Source organism: Diachasma alloeum, unplaced genomic scaffold (assembly GCF_001412515.2).
Source record: "Diachasma alloeum isolate Michigan unplaced genomic scaffold, Dall2.0 Dall_scaffold_01094, whole genome shotgun sequence".
Taxonomy (NCBI): Eukaryota; Metazoa; Arthropoda; class Insecta; order Hymenoptera; family Braconidae; genus Diachasma; species Diachasma alloeum.
In genome coordinates this window covers 181,329-206,112 of record NW_021681205.1, presented here as the reverse complement: position 1 = coordinate 206,112, position 24,784 = coordinate 181,329, and the positions used below count along the sequence as shown (strand labels likewise).

Sequence of the window (24,784 nt, the reverse complement as noted above, 5' to 3'; positions counted from 1 at the left end):
AAGTGAAATTTTACCATTCGCTGTTTGGTAAGAAGAATCATTCTCCGTCCCCGAAAAATTCCTACACAAATGTGAATGATTACGCAATATTGAGGAATTATTCACGTTCACGGGTTAAATTTTCATGGAATAAGTCATAAATTTTACAGTTTCAGTACGAGTTACCCTCACGTTTAATTAATAAATTTTGCCGAGTCAGCGGAGAAAAATTGACTATTCAAGACCTAGAAATGGATTTCGCTCCAGGATTACCGACTTATTTCTTACTTTGTAATTTTTCTCAAGTTTTTTTCAGATACTAATCCATTAGACATATTTTATTTTAAAAAAACACACATTAGAGCTGCGGAATTTTTCAACAGAATCAGCCAAAAGCCAATAGAACTCCCAAAAGAAATCCAATACAAAATTCCCTCGAATTCGTTGAATTTTTAATAAATCGTAAATCGAATAAATCATAAATTTTACAGTTTCAGTACGAGTTACCCTCACGTTTAATAAATTTTGCCGAGTCAGCGGAGAAAAATTGACTATTCAAGACCTAGAAATGGATTTCGCTCCAGGATTACTCGACTTATTTCTTACTTTGTAATTTTTCTCAAGTTTTTTTCAGATACTAATCCATTAGACATATTTTATTTTAAAAAAACACGCATTAGAGCTGCGGAATTTTTCAACAGAATCAGCCAAAAGCCAATAGAACTCCCAAAAGAAATCCAATACAAAATTCCCTCGAATTCGTTGAATTTTTAATAAATCGTAAATCGAATAAATCATAAATTTTACAGTTTCAGTACGAGTTACCCTCACGTTTAATAAATTTTGCCGAGTCAGCGGAGAAAAATTGACTATTCAAGACCTAGAAATGGATTTCGCTCCAGGATTACCGACTTATTTCTTACTTTGTAATTTTTCTCAAGTTTTTTCCAGATACTAATCCATTAGACATATTTTATTTAAAAAAAAAACACGCATTAGAGCTGCGGAATTCCTCAACAGAATCAGCCAAAAGCCAATAGAACTCTCAAAAGAAATCCAATACAAATTTCCCTCGAATTTGTTAAATTTTTAATAAATCGTAAATCGAATAAATCATAAATTTTACAGTTTCAGTACGAGTTACCCTCACGTTTAATAAATTTTGCCGAGTCAGCGGAGAAAAATTGACTATTCAAGACCTAGAAATGGATTTCGCTCCAGGATTACTCGACTTATTTCTTACTTTGTAATTTTTCTCAAGTTTTTTTCAGATACTAATCCATTAGACATATTTTATTTTCAAAAAACGCGCGTTAGAGCTGCGGAATTTTTCAACAGAATCAGCCAAAAGCCAATAGAACTCCCAAAAGAAATCCAATACAAATTTCCCTCGAATTCACTAAATTTTTAAAATGAATTTCCTCAAATCCCCAAGTGCAAACGCTCGATACATTATCCCACATGAAATAGAGAGTGGTAGATAATGACGAAATAATTTCCGCCTAGAAGACGCTATGAAAATCGCCTCGAAACCCCACATATGTGGAAGCAACACCAGACACGAGATCTCAGCGTCTAGCCACGTGTGTCCCTGTTTTTATTCTCCCTATCCCACATCCACCAACACATTTGCGCATTTTACCACTGCCCAAGCAACATAACGCATTTTAACTCTTTCACAATCTGCGCCTGCGCGCGGCGCGCAGCACTCTCCCACTTGCCTTTTATTTATTTTTTTCTTCATTTTTGAAACCATCGCAAAGTCCCGATGGAATATACATCTCCAGCCGCTACGTACACATGTATCCTCCGGCAGTTCGCGTGTAACAGCCGCGATTGCGAGTACTTCTCGCCGCATTCCCATTCATTATTTCATGAATAACGATTACCCAGTGTTTGCATTGCCACGAGTTTTCGGATAATAATTGTGACTGGGAACACATTTGTTGCATTACGGTGAGTTCTATCGTCAAATTCTGGATGAAATCGCGCGCGGAATTTTCGATTTTTCATTTTTACTCTCATTTTTGTTGATCACTTTTTAATTCACGGGTCACTTCGTCAATTATCTTGGAGGGTATCTCATGGGAATCATCACGCAATTCGGTTACGCGCGGTTATCGGAAGCGTCGCGATCACAATGACACTGATTTTACAACCATCGATGGGGTGTGGGTGGTGGAAGTGCACGGAAACAAATTCTTCGGAAAAAATCTAGTGCACAGGGAAAAGAACTAAATGCCAGGTAGAGAGAAATTCCAGGGGTCGTACTGAAAGCTTCATTGCATGTGAATGTGTTTCGAAATTTTACGAGAACAAAAAATTCTCATGGCCGGTGGCAGTTTTAGAAAAACCTAGCGAATTCGCTGGACAATTCTGTTGGATTTCTATTGAAATGTTCAATAGAAAAAGGCAATAGAATTCGATTTTTCTATACAATTTAGTCTATTGAGATATTTTCTACAAAATTTCCTCGGCTCAAATTTTCCATTCTATTTTTCTTTTCTTTTCATCAAGACAATCGAACAAAAAACTTGGAAAATTTCAGCCGAGAAAATTCTGTTAGAATTGTTCAATAGAAAATATTCTATGGAAAAGTCGAAAGAATTCGAATTTTCTGCACAACTTATTTTACTGAAATTTTTTCAGATATTCCAAGTTTTTTTGTTTCATTTTCTTTACAATAGAATGGAAAAAACATGGAAAATTTGAGCAGAAGAAATTCTATAGAAAATTTCTGAAGAAAATGAGTTATATTGAAAAATCAAATTTTATTGACTTTCTATTGAATATTTTCTACTGAAAATTTTCTCACGAATTCGCGGGGTTTTTCTACTAAACTTTTTCGTGCGTACTGTTAGAAAAAATTTAATTCCACTAGTTATTGTCAGGGCAGTGACATTGAATGCCAAAATTCAATTTCAGATTTCACTGAAAATTCAATGAAATTCCAAATGTTTCAACCGCATTAAGACGAGAATTTCCAATTACGCCGAATTTTCAATAAATCGAGAATTGAAGAATACATTTACCGGAATTTTCCTGATTTCTATTAATTTTCAGAGAATAACTGAACCAAAATTTACAGTTCTCAATAATTCAAGAATTTTCAATAATTCAATTCATGAAATTTCAGTGTAACAAAAAAGTTTCCCAAAAATTTCAACCAAAAATTGTCAACATTTTCCAAGCCCTAGAATTTTTCTACAAAACAGCTCTCCGTGTGCGTGAAAGTGGGAGACTGGAGAATTTGCGGAATAGGTAGAACCGTTAGATTTCCGCTCATTGCGCGGTGCATATGCGTGCGCGAAATTCTGAAACAATTTGATATGTTATTATCGAGGTATCGAGTGTTGGATAATTGGTCATCGTTCGCTGAAAGGAAATCATTGGAATGGAGATACCGCTTGATTCATCATATTATATCACGTGTATGTTCTGGTGATTAAAAGAGGGAAAAGTTTTTTCATTAGCGCAATAATCGGCTGAGGTGTTACGGGGAGACATGCCAAACCGTTGAATTATTCATGAGTTCATAGTCAGAAAGAGATTGAAAGTGGGGGGCATCCTTCTATTTGATCTTTTTCTCCAGTCGTGGAGTTTTTATTTGATTCATGCATTAAAATGGTGAATTGATTCAGTGACCTGTTGCTGGCTGATAGGTGTAACCGTTTCATTCATTTCATTTTGATTATTGAATATTTTTGTCGGACATCGGAGGTAATGGATTAATGAGTGGAGTAACGCATGGACTAATGTCATGAGTAATAGCTCTGCTGAGGTTAAATATGGTTCTTAACACCAGATTGATTAATTAATTGAGAGATACTCTGGGAGGTAATCAATCACAAAGATCCTTCTGTCCATTTATGCATTTCAATTCCCTCGTTTTCTTTTCATTCCAGTTTGAATGGTTCACGCGTCATTTTTTTTTAGGTTGTTTAGGGAATTTTAAGGATATCCCACACTGAGGAAAAAAATTACTTTTGCCAAGTAAATTTACTTACCACAAGGAAATGTATGTAAATAGTTGCATCTGAAATGTGTAGATTTTCTTATAGTTAGTAAATTTGCTTGGCAAAAGTAATTTTTTTTCTCAGTGCAGTACTTTGGCTATTTGTTCTCCAGTGAAGTTCTTTTCTACTTTTGAAGTCGAACATCAAAGCATTCACTTGAGCCCCATTTGAAAATGATTTTATTATTTACTTTGCAGGTTTGAATTAAAATCTCGATATTGAACCGCTAGAAAACATTTTAAAACCCTCAAAAAAATAGAAAGTTTATCTTTGGAGGAAGATTGATGGAGTAATTTAAAAATCACAGCTTTTGGAAGTGATTCGGTTGAAGAACTACGATTTTGAAAAAATAAATGCTTCTGTCAAGTCAATGAACATTTGACAAAAATATTTTTTTCTCAGTGTTGGCCCAAACACAATTTGTTTGAGAAATTCGTTTTTCGTTCGTTTTTCTCTCAGCGTGGGAGAATTTTATTCCCGACACTTCGCGACTATAATTTGTATTTTGGACATTGCACTCTATTTATCCACACACTCTTATCATTTGGCAGATTTATCATCGAAATTTACCGCAGACATCCGCTGTTAAGTGTATTTAGTAGGCGATTATAAAATAATGTCAGGATAAGATCGCTCTCATTATCAGTTTTTAGGGTATTGGGTAATTACGGAATTATGTAATTTCAATTTCGAAAGCGAACACTTCAGAATTTTCTGCAAGTTGAGGATATTTTGAACATTTATCCAAATTGTTGGGACCGTCTACACTGAGAGAAAAACGACATAGCTCTCAAACAAGTCTTACTTGTGCCAAGAAAACAGTTTCTTGAAAATTATCAAAAAAGTATTTTTTGTGCCAAATATGGAGAGAGTGCGCCGGAATGAAAAATTTTTCTCGCAAAAATAGATTTAGTAGCTCAAAAAAAATTGCATTCTCTGGACACGCAAGAAATGTCATTTCTAGCACTACTCCTGCGTTATTCGATACTCCCATACGTATTTTGCTCCCGAAAAATCTTTGTTTTATGCGAAACAAGGGATAGTAGTTTTTCGTTTCGGCTGTCTAATAATCACAGACAAGAAATGAACCCTTAAATGAAACAATAATAATATGATAGCAATCTTGTAACTTAGAGATAAAATATTTGTTGATAAATTTTCCTCTATTTGAGATATTTTCATCCTGAAAAGGCACCGTCTGGTGTGAATTATCCGCCTCTTGAGCCAAATATTTCGTTGCTGTCGAAAGCAGAACAATTATTCATGTTTGAGACTTTCAAATTCGAATCAAACAAATTCTTTTCTGGCAATTTTCAACTAGCGATTTTGTTGGCCCCAACAAGACTTGTTTGATAGAGTTTTTGTTTTTCTCTCAGTGTAGGGAGTAAATAGTAAATAGTAAATGTATCTGCGATAGGAAAAAAATAATAATATGAGGGTAAAAGTCATTACAAGTCAACACAGCATGAAAATCCTCGAGTGAAGTATAATACTCTTCATACAGAGACATTTTTGTCTTGTGTATTTTCGAGATAAGGATATTTAATTGTGCAGATGAGGCATAAACCGACTAATGAGTTTGTCTTTATTCGTTGAATCGTTAAAGATCCATTGTTTCGGTGTACCCTTGCGCTCGATGAACCGTGAGAAAAAGAAACGTACGACGTGTCCGAAATGTAATGCCGTACGAAATTGTCCCACTTTTTTTATGGCCCTGTGGAAACCCACGCTCGCCCATCTTTAATTTTTATTTCGTAAAAAAAGAGGGAAGCTCAACTGCAATTCGATTCTGGAATAAATAAAATAATTAAGGAAAGCTTGATTTTTTGTTATTGTCTATCCAATATTGTTAACATGAATTTATTCTCAAATGAATTTTATTGAAAATTATATTAGTTTTTGGACGATTTTATTGAATAATTTCAAAACTCTACTGCGCGTTTTTTTATGGATAATGTCGAATGGAAATTATTTTGTAAAGAAATCAGTGGAATTTTTCGACATAAATTTTCTAATTGTTTTCACTGATTTTTTCGTTGAGACAAACGAAAAAATATTGGAAATTTAAGCCCAGAATTTCTGTAGAAATTATCTCAATAGAAATATTTTGAACTAGAGTTGTATAGAAAAATTAAATTCTATTGATTGTTCCTTCAGATTTCCTCATCCGTGAAGATGAACATCTAGTTCAAAACCGTGTAATTAATTCTTAATTATTTTGAAAAAAATTCTTCTAGAACCCCGAAAATGGCGAAGATGGGAAAAAGATGGAAGAGTTGTCTGTCAGCAAATGCCCTGACTCTACTGACAGTAATTGGTGTTGCTAGTGGTGTTGCTCTCGGATTCATCCTGAAATACTCGAAAGAGTCATGGTCAAAGCGTGAAATTATGTACATCAACTTTCTCGGTGATCTCTTCCTTCGAATGTTGAAGGGTCTCATACTGCCCCTCATTGTTTCCAGCATCGTAAGTGCCATCGGCAGTCTCGACCTCAATTTATCTGGTAAAGTCACAAAAATTACCTACTCAAGTATAGGGATGTGCAAAAATTTTGTGACGCGTCACATGGCTGTCTGATTCCAGTTATGACAGTTTTCGTCACGTGTCTAAATCATGACGGTGTTGACATATGAGCGTCATATTTCAATGAAATACTCCCAAAAAAATGATATTACAGTTTAGGATTTCCAAGGTCTTAAAATAAGATTTTTAAAAGTTTTAATTTGAAGCTTAAAATTCTTAAGTTGAGAGCTTCGAAAGTCTCAATTTGAGTCTTTGAGATCTCAATTTATGCCTTCTTTCAATTCCAAATCATAAGTCCTTACGCTTCATTTCGAGACTTATGATTTGAAAATCGAATTTGAGTCCCAATTCCAAATCATAAGTCCTTACGCTTTATTTCGAGACTTATTGACTTATGATTTGAAACTCATATTTTGAGTCTCAATTTTAAATCATACGTCTGAAAATAAAGCGTTGTTTTTTGGGTGTAGATAATGGTCGCATGAAACCGTAATATTCCATCTAAATATCAGTAACAACGTCAAACTATTCAAAATTTCATAATGGCTTCTCCATTTTATCTCGTTTTTTGTGACAAATTTTGTGCGACCGTCATATTTCACCTAAATAGCCGTGACAGTGTTGAACTACCCAAATTATGACCAAAAAAAAATCTGATCTCACATGACTGCCATATGACAGTCACAAACTGCGGTTGAAAATTTGTTATATGACGATAAAAAATGGCCGTTATTTACACATCCCTATTCAAGTACTATCACAGAGGAAAAAAAATTGTAATTATTGGTGATCCCGGATACTGATTAAAATAACACTGATCATCAGTGATTTTCATCACTGAAATTTGGTGATAAATTTTTAAAAATTCAAGACGGGAAAATCAGTGACTTTTTCCTGAAAATTAGTGACGATGTCACTGCAAATTCGCAATACAATCGTGAATTCCTAATGATTGCAGATAAATTCCTGAAAATCAATGACACATCCTGGAATACGAAAACTTTTTTTCTCTGTGATCACAATCTCCGGCTATTTCCCCCCGTTATCAATGATCTTGTTATTGTTTTCAAGGTAAAATCGGTATGAGGTCGATTTATTATTATGCCACAACAACTGTGTGTGCTGTGATAGTTGGGATTATCCTGGTCACAACGATACAACCTGGTCACATTGGTGATAAGAAACTTTTTGTCACGCATGAGTCTCTCGTCCCAAAGAGAGAAGTCACTACTGCCGATACTCTTCTAGATCTAGTCAGGTAAAGAAACATCAAATTCGTTTTGCATTTTTCTCATTTCAGAGAGCTTTCAAAACAGGTTGTCCTTAACGGCCAATATCTCCTGAGCCAACAGCACGATTTAGATGAGTCAGATTTCATCTTGAAGAAAAAAAATGAAATCTTGAAAATGAAAAAAAAATCGGGGAATTCCACTCTATCGTTGTCGTTTGAAATAAATATGAGTTGTGCTTGGCATTGACTTCAACTTTAAACTTTTACCCTCTTGATTTTTTTTTTTTTAATAAAAAAAATACGTATCTGACATTCATGATATTTCATGATTTTTTCTAACGAAAAAAAATGATGTAAAATTTTTTTCAGAAACGTTTTCCCGTCAAATCTCGTCCAAGCCTGCATCGCACAAGTACGTATTTTTCATGTCACCCAGATATTGATAACGAATCCGGTATTGTCCGAACCATTCAAGATAAATTTAATTCCTCTTATCGAGTTTCAACTTTCCTGAAAAATTCAATTTTTTCAAACACTCGCAGCATCTGCCGAGGACGACACCCATTCACGGTTATATCATTACTTAATCACTAGCGGATGATGAATGTTCGTCTCATTGGCGATATTTTTTTTTTACAGTACAGAACGAATCTTATTAAACCGCCGAATGCGACTGAGGAAGTGGGTGAGTATTGCGTTGTAGTTGACATGCATTTGACCATTGAACGTGAAATAAGGATGAACTTTCGTCTCAAAATAGTCAATATATTTTCGATAATAAATTAGCAATTTGCCTCCGAATGGAATTTCTGTGATGATGTACTGTAAATTGAATTTTATGATTCGTGAATTCAACATTGTCCTAATGTTGGCAGCCAACACTGCCCTGGCGTTAAAATTTTTTACCTTTCCCTGAATATCGGTTCCAAAATAAATTTTTTCAACAACAGATAATGCAATCAATAGTATATTTCGATACGAGTGAGGCGGAATTCTCACGAAGCGAAGCCGAGGGCTGCCAATCGCAAGAGCTGAAAATTCCCGTCTCACATGTGTCGAACAATATTTTTTGACAGTGATTTTACGTTCAGCGAGTGGCCGACCTGTACCTTTTCCGTTTACAAGTAAACGAAAACTTTTCGAATACTTTTCGTTTACTTTTCATTTACGAGTAAAGCAAAAGGCACTTTTCAGCGCGCACTGAACGTAACAGCAGTGTCAAAAAATTACTGTACAATCTAGGAAATCAAGGATACAAATTGTCAATTGTTATGGAAAGAAATGTGAATTAAAGGAGATTCCCCCAACCGTAACCCAATCTTATGCAAAGTGATAAAGTTTACGGGATTCCCAGTGAATGTGCATTTTCTCTGCAATTGTTCGCTGATTTGTTTCTCCCTGAGAAAAAGTGGAGCAAGATATCCTATCTTTGACGATGTCTGAGTCCCGGTAATTTAGATAGGAATGAGTGAGTTATTTTTATGTGTCACTTTTCAGCTAATGATATTTACAAATGGACTATCGACCACGACGATGCTGATGGAACGAACACCCTCGGGCTCGTTATTTTCGGAATCATTCTGGGTATTGCCATTGGAAAAATGGGTGATGCGGGACAACCATTGCGCGATTTCTTCAATGCCCTTTCTGAGGCGATGATGATCATCACCAACTGGGTTATTTGGTGAGAAATATGCTTGTCGAACATTGTTCATCATGCCACGCACGAACTTTCATAGAAAAGTTTTGCGAAGTCGATCAAAAAATCTACTGAAAATTCCACTCGATCATGAATTTGTACTGAAAATTCTATTCGTATTTGGCCGATTGTATTGATGAATTCCGATGCGTGTATTTATAGTGAATCTTTAATCGAATTTCAACTTTTTATACAACTTTTTGTATTGAGACATTCTGTATAGGAAGTCCTCGACATGAATTTTCCAAAGAGAAGAGAAACAGAATGGTTTTTCATTAAAAAATCAAACAGAAAAGATTAGAAACTCTGAGCCGATGAGTTTTCAAATCGAATTGAAAAATCGAATTCTAGTGACTTTTTCTATAGAATACTTTGTATGGAAAAAAACGCAGACGAGTCGCCGATTTTTCTAATAGAGTCAACCAAAAAATAATAGAAAGCTCAACAAAAATTTCATAGAATGTTTTAGCGAATTCGATAGAACATTCCATTGGGTTTGTATTGAACTTCTATTGAAGATAGAAAATGTTCAACGGAAACTACAATTTTTTTCTATTGAGCCATTTTTTATAGGAATTTCTGGATATGAATGTCTCCAATTTTTTCCGCTCTATTTCTCTTCTTTTATCATTTAAAAAATCAAACGAAAAAACTTGGAAAATATGAATCGAGGAATTTTTATAGAAAATATGTCTGAATTGAAAATCCAATACTATTAATTTTTTTTCTAGAATATTTTGCATTGAACAATAGAATCTGTCAAAAACTAATGGAAAGTTCAATAGGAATACAATAGAATTTCCCAGAGAATTCGTACAGGATCCGAGTGAAAAAAACTTGGAAAATTCATGCCCAATTATTAAAGAAAAAATTCCAAGAGAGTATTCATGCAGAAAAATCGAAATCTACTGACTTTTTCCTGTCAAATATCTCATAAAATCAGTGCAAATAACAAATAGAATTTTAACGATAATTCCCTAGAATTTTAATAGAATCCCAATAGAATTTCTAGACAATTTCAACAATACAATTTGTTAGCGAATTCGCTAATTTCCAAAATTCGCGAATGAGAATGTGATTTTTTTTTGATTTCGCGAATTTCCAATACAATTTTCTAGCGAATTCGCTAATTGTTTCTATTGAATTTTGTCATCCGCGAAAGGCCCTCCTCAAAATGATAAACCCCAATCAACTACAATTTTCAGGCTATCACCCTTCGGTGTAACTTTCCTCGTAGCATCAAAAATCCTCGAGATCAATGATCTCGGCGCAGTGGTGGGAACCCTAGGCCTTTACTTCATGACAGTTCTCCTCGGACTCTTCATCCACGGTTTCGGTACACTGTCCTTGATTTTCTTCGTATGCACTCGAGAATTACCCTTCCGAGCACTTGGAAAAATGAGTCACGTCATAGTGACCGCTTTCGGAACCGCATCCAGGTATTCATAAAACCCGAGTATTATTCAACTTCAAGGCCCTTGCCTGCCCACTTCATTCATTCAAATTATCAAATTAATTCACAGTTCCGCAACACTTCCCATCACTCTGCAGTGTTTGGACAATATGGGGGTCGATTCAAGGATATCGAAATTCGTCGTGCCAATTGGGGCTACCATCAACATGGATGGCACTGCTCTTTATGAGGCTGTCGCTGCTCTTTTCATTGCACAAGTCAGAAATGTCGAGATGTCGTGGAGCAAAATCATCGGTGTGAGGTAATATATTTTCAAGTATATAATTTCCGTTTTGTCTTTCATTTTTTTAATGATTCATAACAAGATCGTAAAACAATTAGAAATCCGCGTAGTTTTTCCCTGATTTCTACGAATACCTTCTTGTAACTTTATTTTTCAGTAGAGAAAAATATTCAGTCGACAGGGAACGATTGAGTTGGATTTTTCTTGGAATGGCCTTGTCCATAAATTATAATTACTAAGTTAAATTATTATGTAGTCAATTCGTCAATATCACTCTTAAATTTGAGTTATTGAAGTAATCATCAAATGTTCAATTTCCGAATTATTTATCATCAATTACTTAGGAAGATTGACGATTATTTAGATAATCGGAAATCCCTTATGAGAAATTTAGTATTATTTACTTAAGAAAAAATTTATAGTTCCATATTATTAAATATTTAATTCATCATCAATTGGAAATTTAGATTATCAATTATTATTCAATTTTTTAGTTTCGATTAGGATATTTACACCTTAATCAGGGTAAGTCGGAAATTTTTTTAATATTGAAGAGATTCACAGTTTTTCCCTGTTATTTTTTATTACATGAGAATTATTATTATGAGATTATCTCACATTTTTGACGTTATTAAGGATAGAAGAATCTGAATGCAATATAGTAAAATTGATGATCGATTTTTTCAGTTTGAACAAATAATATTAATATCCAAATACAAAATTTCTGATATGAATAAAAAGAATGAATAAAGATACATATGAATAAAGATTCTCATCGGTCATATTGCTTTTTGCAATGAGAATGATGATAAGTAATTAATTAAAAAAAGAAATGTCGAATCTGATACGAAAAAGGCCATTCTAGTCATACAAAAATCTGAATCGATTGTTTTTTTTCTATCAAACAGTGAGTTTTTAAAGTAGACATTCACACAGAAAAACCTAAACGTAAATTACGATGGTTTTTCCGTATTTTACGTTTACTTATCCGTAATTAACGACGAAGAAAAAAGTTATTTCAAGCATAAAATACGATGTTTTTTCGTAACCTGTGCGCAAGCAAATCGTGAAATGTGTTTCTATTAAGATCACAATTTACGAAGCCTAAATTCCGATTGTCATGACAGAAAAACAAGCCACCAGATATGATATTGGTGTTAAGCGTAAATTACGCTTAGCAAAACGTAATTCCCGAATTAGCTTTTTCCAATGCTCAATTTTGTCACACTTGTAGCCGAATTTTTGTGGTGCAAGATGAGACCAATAGAAGAAATTCCATCTATAGAAAAATGTAAAACATCTCCAAATGCAAAAACACCCATAAAGTTTTGTTGACTCATCCTGTTTTACTACTTCGCCGATAACTTCCTCATTAGAATTACGACCAATACTGCACTCCACGGAATGCAACAAGTAGAATGTCTGCATAATGTTCCCGTCTTTAAGATGAGTTCCATTACCAATGCTGAAAATTTATTGACAAAAATACTAAAATAACTTTGATACCACAAGCCATTCATCTGAAACCTCAGCCGCAGCTCTGCATTAGCAATGAATCTCGATATTTCTGCTGAGCATTCCCGCACGGAGACGTGTCATGGTTCGAGATAGGGTCGTCACCATATACCGAATCTATCGAGAAATATCCAGATAACTGTGAGGGTCTCGTGGCATGACGACTTAGAAGATTTCAAGTACCATAACATGTAGTCGAACGATGGAAGGCTGTTCGTTGTTTGGAATAGAATCATATTCATTCTACTGAATAATTGATAACATCGGCCGATTTATTATTGCGGTGTCTGCGATATTTGCATGATTAGGTACTCATGAATAACTGATTATGAAATGGGAGAACTAGAGGCTAGTTCTATTATTTAGACCAGCCGAGGGAAGTTTAATATTTTTCGAAAGCCTCCTGAGCATTTTTTTCCAGTGGCAAAGGGTTTATCGCTAACCTTTTGTTATTATCATGTTCTCCGAGATATTCTGCGAAAACTAATGTCGAATTCCAAAGGAATTATCGCGTTTTACGACTTCACTGAATTCTCGGATGAATTATAATTTCTATGAAGAAAGACTTGAATATTCATTATTTTCTTCTGCTGACGCTGAAGCTGGAATCAGTCAGTAAGAAGAACTGATTCTGAAGCTATTCCGTGAAGAAAGATTTAAATATTTATTCTTTTTTTCTTGCTGATATAAAAGCTAGAAGCAACCAATGAGAGAAACTGAATTTGTGTCAAAATTCTAAAACGAAGTAATTTGAATTAACTTGAGAATAAGTTTGTGATAAGTGTGTGAAATTATTTATCTGTCTTTGATTCGAACATATCTAGCAAAAACAATGTCGAAGTCGAATTCACTCATCTTGTTTTATCAGTTCATGGAATTGTCGAATGAATTATAATTTCCACGAAGAAAGACTTGAATATTCATTATTTTCTTCTGCTGGCGCTGACGCTGGAATCAGTCAGTAGAACTGATTGCGTCTGGGAATTCTAAAGCTAAACAAGTTGTATTCACTTGAGAATGACTTTGTGATGAATATTTTTGAATATAAAAACTTTCTTTGAAGATTGAAATAAAAAATGACTCTTGAAATTTTTAAAAACAAACTTGCATGAAATTCATATATATTTCTTCATTGACGAAGCAGTTAATTTTTCGAATATTCAAGGGATTCTCAATTTTCAGGTCCACAGGACACTGAAAATATAGAAAACAGCGAAAATTCAGGGAACAATTTTTTAAAATTCTCAATCTACTGACAATTCAACAGTACCTAATGTTCAATTTTCACAATGAGTTTGAAAATTCAAATTTTCATTGGAATATCAGTGATCGCTTGCTATGAAACAACTAATTTTCTTGAATTTCCAAGACAAATGAGAAAATTCATGAATTCAAACTCTCGATATCGAGAATTCAGAAGATATTATGGCTGAAATTGCAAGAAATTTCTAATAGTGTAATGAAAATATCCTTATCCTTCAATTTCGTGATCTATCTACGAAAAAATATTTTCAAAATTCATTCAGCCCATCCCTTTGCAAAGAATATCATTAACAATGAAAAAGTAATAATAATTTTCCCTGAATCCCGGGAAATTCGAAATCATCGAAAATAAATCTCCATGAGTTCGACTGTTTAATCACTTCGATGATAAATTTCCAAATGACTCGGCAATTCCACGATGATTATCCTCGATAATCAATTCATCCCGGTTTTTCAAATATTCACAGTATCACTGCAACAGCAGCTAGTATCGGCGCAGCTGGGATTCCCCAAGCTGGTCTTGTAACAATGGTAATGGTCTTGGATACAGTTGGACTCCCCGCCGAGGATGTCACCCTAATTGTAACAGTCGACTGGCTTCTCGATCGATTCAGAACAACCATAAATGTTGTCTGCGATGCACTAGCGGCAGTGATAATTGAGAAAATGAGTATAGACGAGCTTCGACGGCTCGATGCACCGAAGAACGAGGAAATCGTTGAGCTCACACACTTGAGTAAAGCCGAGGCATGAGCCGTTTGGGCTCAATGAGAATGCGACGAATTACTGCCCGTCAGATACTTATCGATGTCGCAACACGGAGAGAAAAGTTGGGTAAAAATTACCGAGGAAATCGTGGAAAATTTTACGGTACAAAAAAAAACATCTTTGGATGCAAAATACGCACGACAAAATTTAATAAACGAATCTAGCGAATTCGTTAGAAAATTCTATTGAACTTTCTAAGAGGTTTTGGGAAAAAGTCTACAGAATTCGATTTTTCTATGTAACTCATTCTCTTCGGATATTTTCTGTCGAATTTTTTCGACTCACATTTTCCAAGTTTTTTTCATTCTATTTCTACTTTCTTCTCATCACGAAAATCAAACAAAATCAAACAGAAATTTGAGCTAGGGAAATTCTAGAGAAAATATCGCAATTGAATAAGTTGGATAGAAAAATCGAATTAAAAAAAATAGTAGATTGTTTAATAGAAATCCAATAGAATTTTCTAACGAATTCGCTAGGTCTTTCTATTCAATTTTTTCATCTGTGAATTATCGAAATTTTCGCGCGCCAGCGGGGAAAAATTCACTATCCATCTCGCACTTTTTCCTCGATGTAAGTACTGTAAATCGAGTTCGCTCCACGATTACTTGACTTTTCGGTAATTTTTCTCCAAATTTTTTTCTCCGCGAATTGTCGTGTGATTGCACTTTAACAATACTCAAAGGGCTTGCCATATATTTTTTATTATTATGACGAAGCATTTGTGGAAATGCATAATAACGTATCGTTGTCCTTATGAATATTCACACGCACGAACAAATTTTATAGAAATGAGAAATGTATTTTTCTGGGCTGTTGAGATGGGGTGTTTTACGTGCGTGCGTGGGCTGGCCAACCACACGAGTAAAAAAAACCGTCGCAACAGTCCGGGATAAGATTTTTGTGTAGTGATTTTCAAGTCTCCCCGAGGTTGGGAAGTATGCAATACCAATTTCCAAAAAAATACCTAGCGAATTCGATAGAAATTTCTATTGGTTTTTCATTCAAATTAGGTTTTTGGATTTTTATTAAAGATTCTATTAGTTTTCGGCGGATTCTAGCGAAGAATTCTGCAGTTTTACTGCCCATTTTTTTTATAGAAAATGTCCAATAAAAATTGGTTTATAACCAAATCAGTAGAATTTCATTTTTCTATCGAAATATTTTTTATAAAAACTTCTCGACATGAATTTTATACGTTTCTTCAATTGATTTTTTTAATTGAAAAAATAAAAATAGGGCGAAAAACAGAAAATTTATTAATGATTTTTGTAGAAAATAAGTCAATAGAATAAATTGTCATAGAAAAATGGAATTCTATCATTTTCTTCTATAGAATATTGTACTTCTGTTATTATTTCAATAGAATCGGCGAAAAACTAATAGAAAATCCAATAGAAATTGAATAGAATTTTCTAGAGAATGTGCAAGGTTTTTCTATAAAATGTTTTCGTCCGTGTGATTCTTCAATTATTCTGTCAATGGCTGAAGTACTAAATTCCTGCGAACAATTCAGATTGATTCGAGCTACGTGTGAGAAAATCATTCCATCTCACGTTCACACATTAATCGTCGTTCGTTGCAAAGGTTAATTGTATTATACAGTGAGAAACATGGCGACGGATGAATTAAATTCATTTGCGAGAAAATTAGTGGTTAACTGACATTGACACTGGTAGAATTTTCAAGGAATTATTTCCGCTTCGCTACTGAAGTGGAAATCAACGAAATAAAATCGGTTTTAATCAATTATTCGTACATTCTATCGTACGTTTTATTAATGCACCCAGTGGGTGCGCGGCAGATGCATTCCTAGGAATAACGAGGTGCTCATCACTTTCCTAATTAAATAATAACGATTTATAATTGTATAGCGAAGGAGTCAAGCGTAATAACAATAATTTTTAGTACTTTTTAGTAATTTTTAGTACATAACAAAAATTTTTAAATTTGATATTCCCTTCTACTTTCAACATATTCTGAAAATTCATCATGAAATTCATTATTTTATTCCACTTCACTGCTTCGCTATTGAACTGTTGTTGATTGAATTAACCAACTTCCAGTCATACCGATGGTGTCTGTTACAATAAGCCAATTGTTCCTCGTATTTAAGAATGTTAATTATGAAAATAGATATTCGTCTATTCTATTGGCGTTAGATTCATGCTGGCGGCATATTTTTATATGTAAATGTTCGGCATCTGCGAAATTGTGTAATTTTTTGAATAAAAACAGTTTTATAAAATTGTTCCATAAAAATCATTTGTTATTTCAGACAATATCGTATTAAAATATTTAAATAATTAATAATATATCTGAGTTATGGACAAAGTGCTGGCAAAAATATGAGTTATTTCATTGTGAATACACTTGATTCCGTAAGTAGATAGATATATTCATTCAACAGTTGATTAATTAACCGATTAAATTCGATAATTCAATTAGAAAAAGTTCACTTCCTGATTTTCATCGAAAAATATGAGTTCAGCCTTCGACAGAACTAATTTTTTCTCTCATCGAAATCGACTTAAACCATTTTCCCGCTTCGCTACTGAAATTTCAATAAACTTTACGTTTTATTAATCCAGGGGGGGGGGGCAGATCCATTCCTAGGAATAACGAGGTGCTCATCACTTTCCTGATTAATTAATAAAATTTATAATTGCATAGCGAAGGGGTGGAATGTGGAAAAAATTGAGGATTTTGTTTAAATTTAAATTTTCTTTGAACAAAAGTTTTTAGATTCAGATATGCCCCTCTTATTTCAACATATTTTGAACATTTATCCTGAAATTCATTATTTTATTCCACTTCACTACTTCGCTATTGAACTGTTGTTGATTGAATTAACCAACTTCCAGTCATACCGATGATGTCTGTTACAATAAGCCAATTGTTCCTCGTATTTAAGAATGTTAATTATGAAAATAGATATTCGTCTATTCTATTGGCGTTAGATTCATGCTGGCGGCATATTTTTATATGTAAATGTTCGGCATCTGCGAAATTGTGTAATTTTTTGAATAAAAACAGTTTTATAAAATTGTTCCATAAAAATCATTTGTTATTTCAGACAATATCGTATTAAAATAGTTAAATAATTAATAATATATCTGAGTTATGGACAAAGTGCTGGCAAAAATATGAGTTATTTCATTGTGAATACACTTGATTCCGTAAGTAGATAGATATATTCATTCAACAGTTGATTAATTAACCGATTAAATTCGATAATTCAATTAGAAAAAGTTCACTTCCTGATTTTCATCGAAAAATATGAGTTCAGCCTTCGACAGAACCAATTTTTTCTCTCATCGAAATCGACTTAAACCATTTTCCCGCTTCGCTACTGAAATTTCAACAAACTTTACATTTTATTAATCCAGGGGGGGGGGCAGATCCATTCCTAGGAATATCGAGGTGCTCATCACTTCCCTGATTAATTAATAAGATTTATAATTGCATAGCGAAGGGGTGGAATGTCGAAAAAATTGAGGATTTTGTTTAAATTTAAATTTTCTTTGAACAAAAGTTTTTAGATTCAGATATGCCCCTCTTATTTCAACATATTTTGAACATTTATCCTGAAATTCATTATTTTATTCCACTTCACTACTTCGCTATTGAACTGTTGTTGATTGAATTAACCAACTTCCAGTCATACCGATGATGTCTGTTACAATAAGCCAATTGTTCCTCGTATTTAAGAATGTTAATTATGAAAATAGATATTCGTCTATTCTATTGGCGTTAGATTCATGCTGGCGGCATATTTTTATATGTAAATGTTCGGCATCTGCGAAATTGTGTAATTTTTTGAATAAAAACAGTTTTATAAAATTGTTCCATAAAAATCATTTGTTATTTCAGACAATATCGTATTAAAATATTAAAATAATTAATAATATATCTGAGTTAGGGACAACGTGCTGGCAAAAATATGAGTTATTTCATTATGAATACACTTGATTCCGTAAGTATTCCGTAAGATATATTCATTCAACAGTTGAACCGTTGGTTCAGTTAACCGATTAAATTCAATAATTCAATTAGAAAAATTTCACTCCCTGATTATCATCGAAGAATATGAGTTCAGCTTTACCTTGAGACTCCAAGGTCTTGAGTGCCCTAGTCACAACTTCTGTGTCTAATCCATAGAATTCTGGAAAAAACAGGGGAATTCAAGTCGACATGATAATTAATTGAGACAGGGTCTCGTGATATTTCTCGTCCACTGACCTTGATCCACTGTGTTATCGCCTTGGGTCAGTTCGAAGAGGGTACAGACAGATCCAACGAATCCGTTCTCCTGCGCCCAGTTGTAGATTATCTCCCCCCATTCATCCAGCGTGTGCCAGTAGACCAGCCAGCGCTGCTTTGATTTGTCTAGGGGACTCGCATTTCCGGATTTTGATAAGTTATCCAGGATTAATTGGACAGCGTCGGCAGAGAGTTTCCCTGGGGGGAATGGAGGGTTGAGTGTGACGAAGAAATCGCAATTTTTCGCAGAATCTCACGCACGAATAAATTTAATAGAAAGATTTAGCGAATTCGCTAGACAATTCTATTAGAGTGCTATTAGTTTTTGGGTGATTTTATTGAAATATTGGATAGAGAAGTTATTGACTTGCAGTCGATTTTTCTATGTAACTTATTTTACTGAGATATTTGCTGTGGAATTTCGTCGACTCAAATTTTCTAAGGTTTTTTTTATTCTGTTTCTTTGCTTTGCATAAAAAAATCAAACAAAAACATTGGGAAATTCGAGCCGAAGAAATAGAATTCTATTTTGCTGGACAACTTACTCTATTGAGATATTTTCTATAGAATTTTTTCGGCTTAAATTTGACAAGTTTTTTGGTTCATTTTATTAATGAAAAGAGAAGAAAAGTAGTGGAACAAACTTTTTGTTACAGGGAATTCATGTCGAGGAATTCCTGTAGGAAATGTCTCAATATAAAAATTTGTGTAAAAAGACGTGAAGACGTAAAGCTGTGGAATTCTTCAATAAAAGTTCAATAGAAATTTAATAGAATAATTGTCTATCGAAGAAGGCATTCGCAAGAACAATTGTTTATAGAGATTTTAAAAAAATTTTTAAAATAGCTGTAATAAATATAAAATTTATAATAATTGCAAATAGTGCAAAAGTAACGTATTCTCTGCGAGTGAGACGAACAGATGAATCTGCCTGAATTTAGTTTCCTTCTGAAGTTCAACAACAAATGTTTAGGGGAGGGTAGGGTAAAACGGACACTTTTGACTTTTTTCGAAATATTTATGACGTGTTCAATTGTTCATGAAATGGAATAATTTTATTTTTCAATTGAAAAACAATCATTCCTCTTCGTGATGAGCTTAGACTGAGCTCAATTGATAAATCTGTTTCTGTTTATGAATATTTTTAAAAAAGTCAAAAGTGTCCATTTTTCCCTACCCTCCCCTACTAAAACTACATAGGGGAGATTGTGGTAAAACGGACACTTTTGGCTTTTTTACAAATGTTCATGACAGATTTAAACGTTAATGAAATTTAACAATTTTTTTTCAATGCAAAGACCAATTCTTTCCCTTTGGGACGAGCCAAAACTGAGCACAACTGATAAATTTGTTTCTGAGTTATGAGTAATTAAAAAAAGTCTAGTGTCCATTTTACCCCCCCTCCCCTACTAAAACTACATAGGGGAGATTGTGGTAAAACGGACACTTTTGGCTTTTTTACAAATGTTCATGACAGATTTAAATGTTAATGAAATTTAACAATTTTTTTTCAATGCAAAGACCAATTCTTTCCCTTTGGGACGAGCCAAAACTGAGCACAACTGATAAATTTGTTTCTGAGTTATGAGTAATTAAAAAAAGTCTAGTGTCCATTTTACCCCACCCTGTCCTATGTAAACTCATAAACTTGCATAAAATTCACCCCAAAATTAATGATCATCATTGAACCCCTTACTTTTAATCCCAGCATTATTAAAAAGCGGAGTGGCATGAATCTCTCGAACATCCAAGACCGACTGCTTCGTCGCCTTGTAAAACTCCAACACGAGGCTCGTCCACGCCGACAGCTGCTTCTCCTTGGTCTCGGAATGTGGTTGAAGACTGCAACAGTAACCCTTCATCAATCACCCCTGAGCAAATAAAACTGCACAAAATCCTTCGCGTCGAGCACTGAGTTAACCTATTCTTACGTAAAAAACGGAGGAAAACTGTACTGCCAAGGCCACTCTATCTCCCCCATCCTCGCCGCTTTATTCAACTATTTTATACTAAATTCGACCACTGAATTAATTAGAACACTCGTGGACCCACTGACCGATTTAACCACTTATTATTTACAAAGGGAAACGTCAGTGCTCCGACTCTGCACGCACTCGCCCCCACAATCGTCAATCGTAATTTTCTTCACGCGCCACTGGAAGCTCCCCCCGAAATTCCGAATCCATCGAACATCTCTGGATCTTGCTGACAACAATAACTCGTCTGTAGAGTGAATATCTCCTTTTGTTCTCGATAAAAGAAGTTGACGTGATTGCTGAATCATCTGACGTGAAATTACTGCTGTGAATTTCCTCGCACAGATGCGGCGCGAGGCGAATGCCATCACTGCTCCGAATTATTTCACTGATTGTTTATTATGTAGATGAGAATAGTGAACAATTGGGCTGGTGGAACTCAAAGTGTCTCCGATTCGGAGAATATATCAGCGAGTAAAGGGATAGGAATACAATTCAGATCTTCCAGCGAGTCCCTGTGACACGGTTTTGAGGTTAGAAATCAGGTTTTCTATTTTTGATGGGGAAAAGGGACTAAAATGGGGTTTGAATCATCAATATCTAATGGGGAAATGACGCGATTGGAATGAATGAGGGGCTGTTTTGAAGTCTGCGAGAAGTGCTTGGGAATGAAGGGAGAATTGTGGAATTTCACTCAGCGGATTTTGAGTTATTGACGATTGAAAACCGATCATTTCACACTTTTCATCTCGAATTGATGGGGATTTTACTGATTTTCAGGGGATTATTCGGGAATCATGATCACGTTGAGAGGAAAATTGAAAAAGGATGCTGAGGTTGGAAACGCCAAGTCACGGGATTTCAACAAAAGAATCTCCGTTAGAGATAAACTTCTTGTGAAAGAGGTAATTTCAGAAATAAGTAGTTTTATCAAGAGAATTTTATTTGAATCAACTATCGTTTGGTTGTTAATTTTCAAATTAACATGATTTCATAGTGAATACCAGTTCTCTCTTCTTGAGATACATTTGATTGGGAGAAATCGAACTTCTCTAGAATTGAAGTTCCTTTTCTTTGTCGCAATAATGAGAGTATTTGATTTCTTTCTAGCCAGAAGTTTGCTCACTCCAGAAATTCGTTGGTTCACTCAAAAATCAAAATTATTCTCATGACTAAATACGTTGTTATCTCAATCAACACGATCATACGTTGTTCCAAGCAAATTATAATTGAAGTGAGCATTTCGTATGTCGAATCAGGATGAATATTGTTAAGCGGAAAAAGCTTTGAGATTGTAGTAAGATGTCGTTGAGTTGAAAGAAGTTTATATTTCTTGACTAAAAAAATCGCATTAGTTTACAATAACAGAATCACAGATTACGGCAATTCTACACAAACTTGGATATCACAAATTTCGTTCAATGTGATGTACGGAAAGCTCAATTTAAACATCGGCTTCATTCGAGAAAACAACATTCAATTCATTCCTCAATGTAATCATCTCCTAGTCACGAATTTGTGATCAATTCATAAAAGTACAAAACTTCTCAACTGGAGATTATATTAGGTTAAAAAAAATAGAACTTTTCCATTTTTGTGGGGAATGGGGAAGGTGGGGTAAATGGACACTTTTGACTTTTTTTAAATTGTTCATAACTCAGAAACAAATTTATCAATTGAGTTCAGGTTAGGCTCGTCACAAAGAGAAAGAATTGTTCTTTGTATTGAAATTATTACATTTCATCAACATTTCAGCCCCTCATTAACATTAAAAACAAAGTCAAAAGTGTCCATTTTACCCCAACCTCCCCTACATGCGAATGACGCCAAGGACTGTTTTATTTGATTCAAGTAAATGTATCTCAAGAAGAAATAATTGATATTCACCGAAAGATCTTATTCATTTGGAATTGGTTCAAGTATGTAATACTTGTTCCAAAAAAGGAACATCTCAATAAAAATAATATTTTGTATCAGTAGTGGGTTTTATGAATGGGTAATTGTGGGAGAGTTGACGGGGTCCACTCAACATCACATTAGGCAAGACCTGGATTCTAATATTCTAGTGTTCGTGATATTGATTCAAGGTTCAAGAGATGGAGCAAACATTGCCGAATACCTGCCAAGCGACTTTCAATAATCCCAACCGATTGCATGAGTTCAACCTCATCATTACTCCAGATGAAGGCTACTGGTTGGGAGGTAAATTTCTGTTCCACATTTCCGTACCTGAGGAGTACAACATGACCGTACGTATCATCTGCTCATTGTCCCTGCGTTTCTTACATTCCACAGCATTAATCGAGAGACTTATCATAAATATATTGATGATCACACATTTAAACAACAATATTCTTCATTAAATTCATGAAAGTTTCAATAATCACTTGAATTTTCACATTAATGATTGACATTGGACATTACGTTCAATTAAATTTCGGATGAAGTAGAAGTTCGTTTAATCGTCATTGTTTCCTCTGAATTGATTGCTTCTTCACTCTCAAAATCTGTTTTAGGTTCACATAAATTAATTTTTGTCGAAGACTCAAAGAGTTTTCATTTCATATCTGAAGTAAAATTGTCTATTAGCCTGAAATTATTCCAAAAATAACATCAACAATTCATTGTTATTCTCTAACAGCCACCAAAAGTAAAATGCATAACGAAACTCTGGCACCCCAACATCAATGAAGATGGTGATGTCTGTTTATCCATCCTAAGACAGAGTAGTCTCGATGGAATGGGTTGGGCGCCAACTCGGAAGCTCAAAGATGTGGTCTGGGGGGTAAATTCCTTATTCACTGTGAGTTTCGCTCTCTAAACTTTACAAGTTTTATTTAATTCGATTGACTCCACGTACATTTTTTCAACAGGATCTCCTGAACTTCGATGATCCACTGAATAAAGACGCTGCAGAACAATTCTCAAAAGACAAAGAGACATTCAAAAACAAAGTACGAGAGTACGTGAATCAATATGCGAGAAGATGATTCAAGAATTTGTAGAAACTCCTGCGGACATAATTCATTTATAATTGTATTTTTTATTATTTCTCGATTTATCATTTTTTCTATTTAATATTCAGTTGCTAGTCTCATTCATCCCAACGATTGTTTGTCATTCAATTTACGATAATTTTGGTGAAAAATTGGAGTGAAGGGACAAAAAATGTACAGAACGATCAATATTTTTCAGCATTGTAGTCTTTATTTCCAGGAAACATTTTGTAAATAAAGAAAAAAAATTATTATATAAATTAACGTGCAATTCATCCCATAATTAACGTTTTTTGTACAGTTTTTCATGTATTCATGTCTAAAATGAACTAATGAAGGCCACAAACGACGTCTCTCAAACGTTCAACAAATAAATAACAGAACAAGAACGAAAAAAACTTTGAAATTCCGGTCGCCGTGCGATAATTTTCACAGATGTTTCACTTGAAATTTTTCGAAAAAATGGCCCTTTATTCTTCAATAGTTAAAAACTTTCTCAATAAATAAATACGTTATTTGGAAAATCATAATTGAATTGTACCTTACTCTAAGTCGATGGATGTGATCAATTCATCCTCTGTGCTGTAGGATCTATTTAAATTACGAAGACTTCCAAAGGCTTCCGTCAGATTGTCACTCGTCGATGCAAGGTTGTGCTTCATTTCGTGATATTCTTCGTTATATTTTTTCAATCTATCACCAGGGAAAGACGCTCTCTCTCGCTTCTTAATCATAAATTCTGTGGGCATCAGCCACCTGTGCTCGTGGCATTCCTCAGCTGTAGGTCTCTTACTGCAATTTCAATCAACGTTACATTTGTTAACATCATCTGAAGATAGAAAGTATAGAAAAATTTAG

General features: G+C 34.3%; 4 protein-coding genes across 11 annotated transcripts in view; 2 read left to right on the top strand and 2 right to left on the bottom strand.

Annotated features, from left to right (window-relative positions):
- Positions 1 to 1,777: 1,777 nt before the first annotated feature.
- On the top strand, positions 1,778 to 14,812 carry LOC107045860 (excitatory amino acid transporter 1). Of its 2 annotated transcripts, none has more exons than XM_015268262.1 (9): positions 1,778 to 1,935; positions 6,233 to 6,498; positions 7,590 to 7,776; positions 8,119 to 8,161; positions 8,389 to 8,434; positions 9,247 to 9,433; positions 10,654 to 10,887; positions 10,972 to 11,163; positions 14,391 to 14,812. In XM_015268262.1, the coding sequence occupies exons 2-9, from the start codon at positions 6,243 to 6,245 to the stop codon at positions 14,674 to 14,676; spliced, it is 1,431 nt and encodes a 476-aa protein (XP_015123748.1). In that variant the 5' UTR covers positions 1,778 to 1,935; positions 6,233 to 6,242; the 3' UTR covers positions 14,677 to 14,812. The 2 variants fall into 2 exon arrangements, with proteins under 2 accessions (XP_015123748.1, XP_015123749.1); XM_015268263.1 differs by lacking the exon at positions 14,391 to 14,812 and adding an exon at positions 11,303 to 11,421.
- A 3,741-nt stretch (positions 14,813 to 18,553) lies between these two features.
- LOC107045859 (vacuolar protein-sorting-associated protein 25) lies at positions 18,554 to 21,454 on the bottom strand. Its single transcript, XM_015268261.2, has 4 exons — positions 20,886 to 21,454; positions 20,651 to 20,796; positions 18,934 to 19,152; positions 18,554 to 18,856 (listed from the first exon to the last, which is right to left on the bottom strand). The coding sequence occupies exons 1-4, from the start codon at positions 20,933 to 20,935 to the stop codon at positions 18,744 to 18,746; spliced, it is 528 nt and encodes a 175-aa protein (XP_015123747.1). The 5' UTR covers positions 20,936 to 21,454; the 3' UTR covers positions 18,554 to 18,743.
- Positions 20,799 to 24,186, top strand: LOC107045858 (NEDD8-conjugating enzyme UBE2F). The gene is made up of 5 exons (XM_015268260.2): positions 20,799 to 21,463; positions 21,711 to 21,835; positions 23,018 to 23,179; positions 23,572 to 23,733; positions 23,804 to 24,186. Exons 2-5 carry the CDS (start codon positions 21,728 to 21,730, stop codon positions 23,918 to 23,920), a joined length of 549 nt encoding a protein of 182 aa, XP_015123746.1. The 5' UTR covers positions 20,799 to 21,463; positions 21,711 to 21,727; the 3' UTR covers positions 23,921 to 24,186.
- LOC107045855 (obscurin) overlaps positions 24,116 to 24,784 on the bottom strand; it is a 45,164-nt gene continuing 44,495 nt past the window's right edge. For all 7 annotated transcript variants that reach the window (XM_015268252.1, XM_015268256.1, XM_015268257.1 and 4 more), the window contains one exon: positions 24,116 to 24,718. In XM_015268252.1, the coding sequence (XP_015123738.1) occupies positions 24,469 to 24,718 (250 nt within the window). In that variant the 3' untranslated portion in view covers positions 24,116 to 24,468. The remainder of the gene's footprint in view (positions 24,719 to 24,784) is intronic.

Bases quoted from the DNA above. Each gene is read 5' to 3' on its own strand.
- LOC107045858 (XM_015268260.2), top strand. From the start codon at position 21,728: ATGATCACGTTGAGAGGAAAATTGAAAAAGGATGCTGAGGTTGGAAAC. The intron at 21,836-23,017 runs GTAATTTCAGAA...TATTGATTCAAG, and splicing joins ATAAACTTCTTGTGAAAGAG to GTTCAAGAGATGGAGCAAAC. The intron at 23,180-23,571 runs GTACGTATCATC...ATTCTCTAACAG, and splicing joins CTGAGGAGTACAACATGACC to CCACCAAAAGTAAAATGCAT.
- LOC107045859 (XM_015268261.2), bottom strand. From the start codon at position 20,935: ATGGGGGAGATAGAGTGGCCTTGGCAGTACAGTTTTCCTCCGTTTTTT. The intron at 20,797-20,885 runs GTAAGAATAGGT...TTACTGTTGCAG, and splicing joins AGTTTTCCTCCGTTTTTTAC to TCTTCAACCACATTCCGAGA. The intron at 19,153-20,650 runs GTAAGGGGTTCA...CATTCCCCCCAG, and splicing joins TAATAATGCTGGGATTAAAA to GGAAACTCTCTGCCGACGCT.
- LOC107045860 (XM_015268262.1), top strand. From the start codon at position 6,243: ATGGCGAAGATGGGAAAAAGATGGAAGAGTTGTCTGTCAGCAAATGCC. The intron at 8,162-8,388 runs GTACGTATTTTT...TTTTTTTTACAG, and splicing joins TCCAAGCCTGCATCGCACAA to TACAGAACGAATCTTATTAA. The intron at 11,164-14,390 runs GTAATATATTTT...AAATATTCACAG, and splicing joins AGCAAAATCATCGGTGTGAG to TATCACTGCAACAGCAGCTA.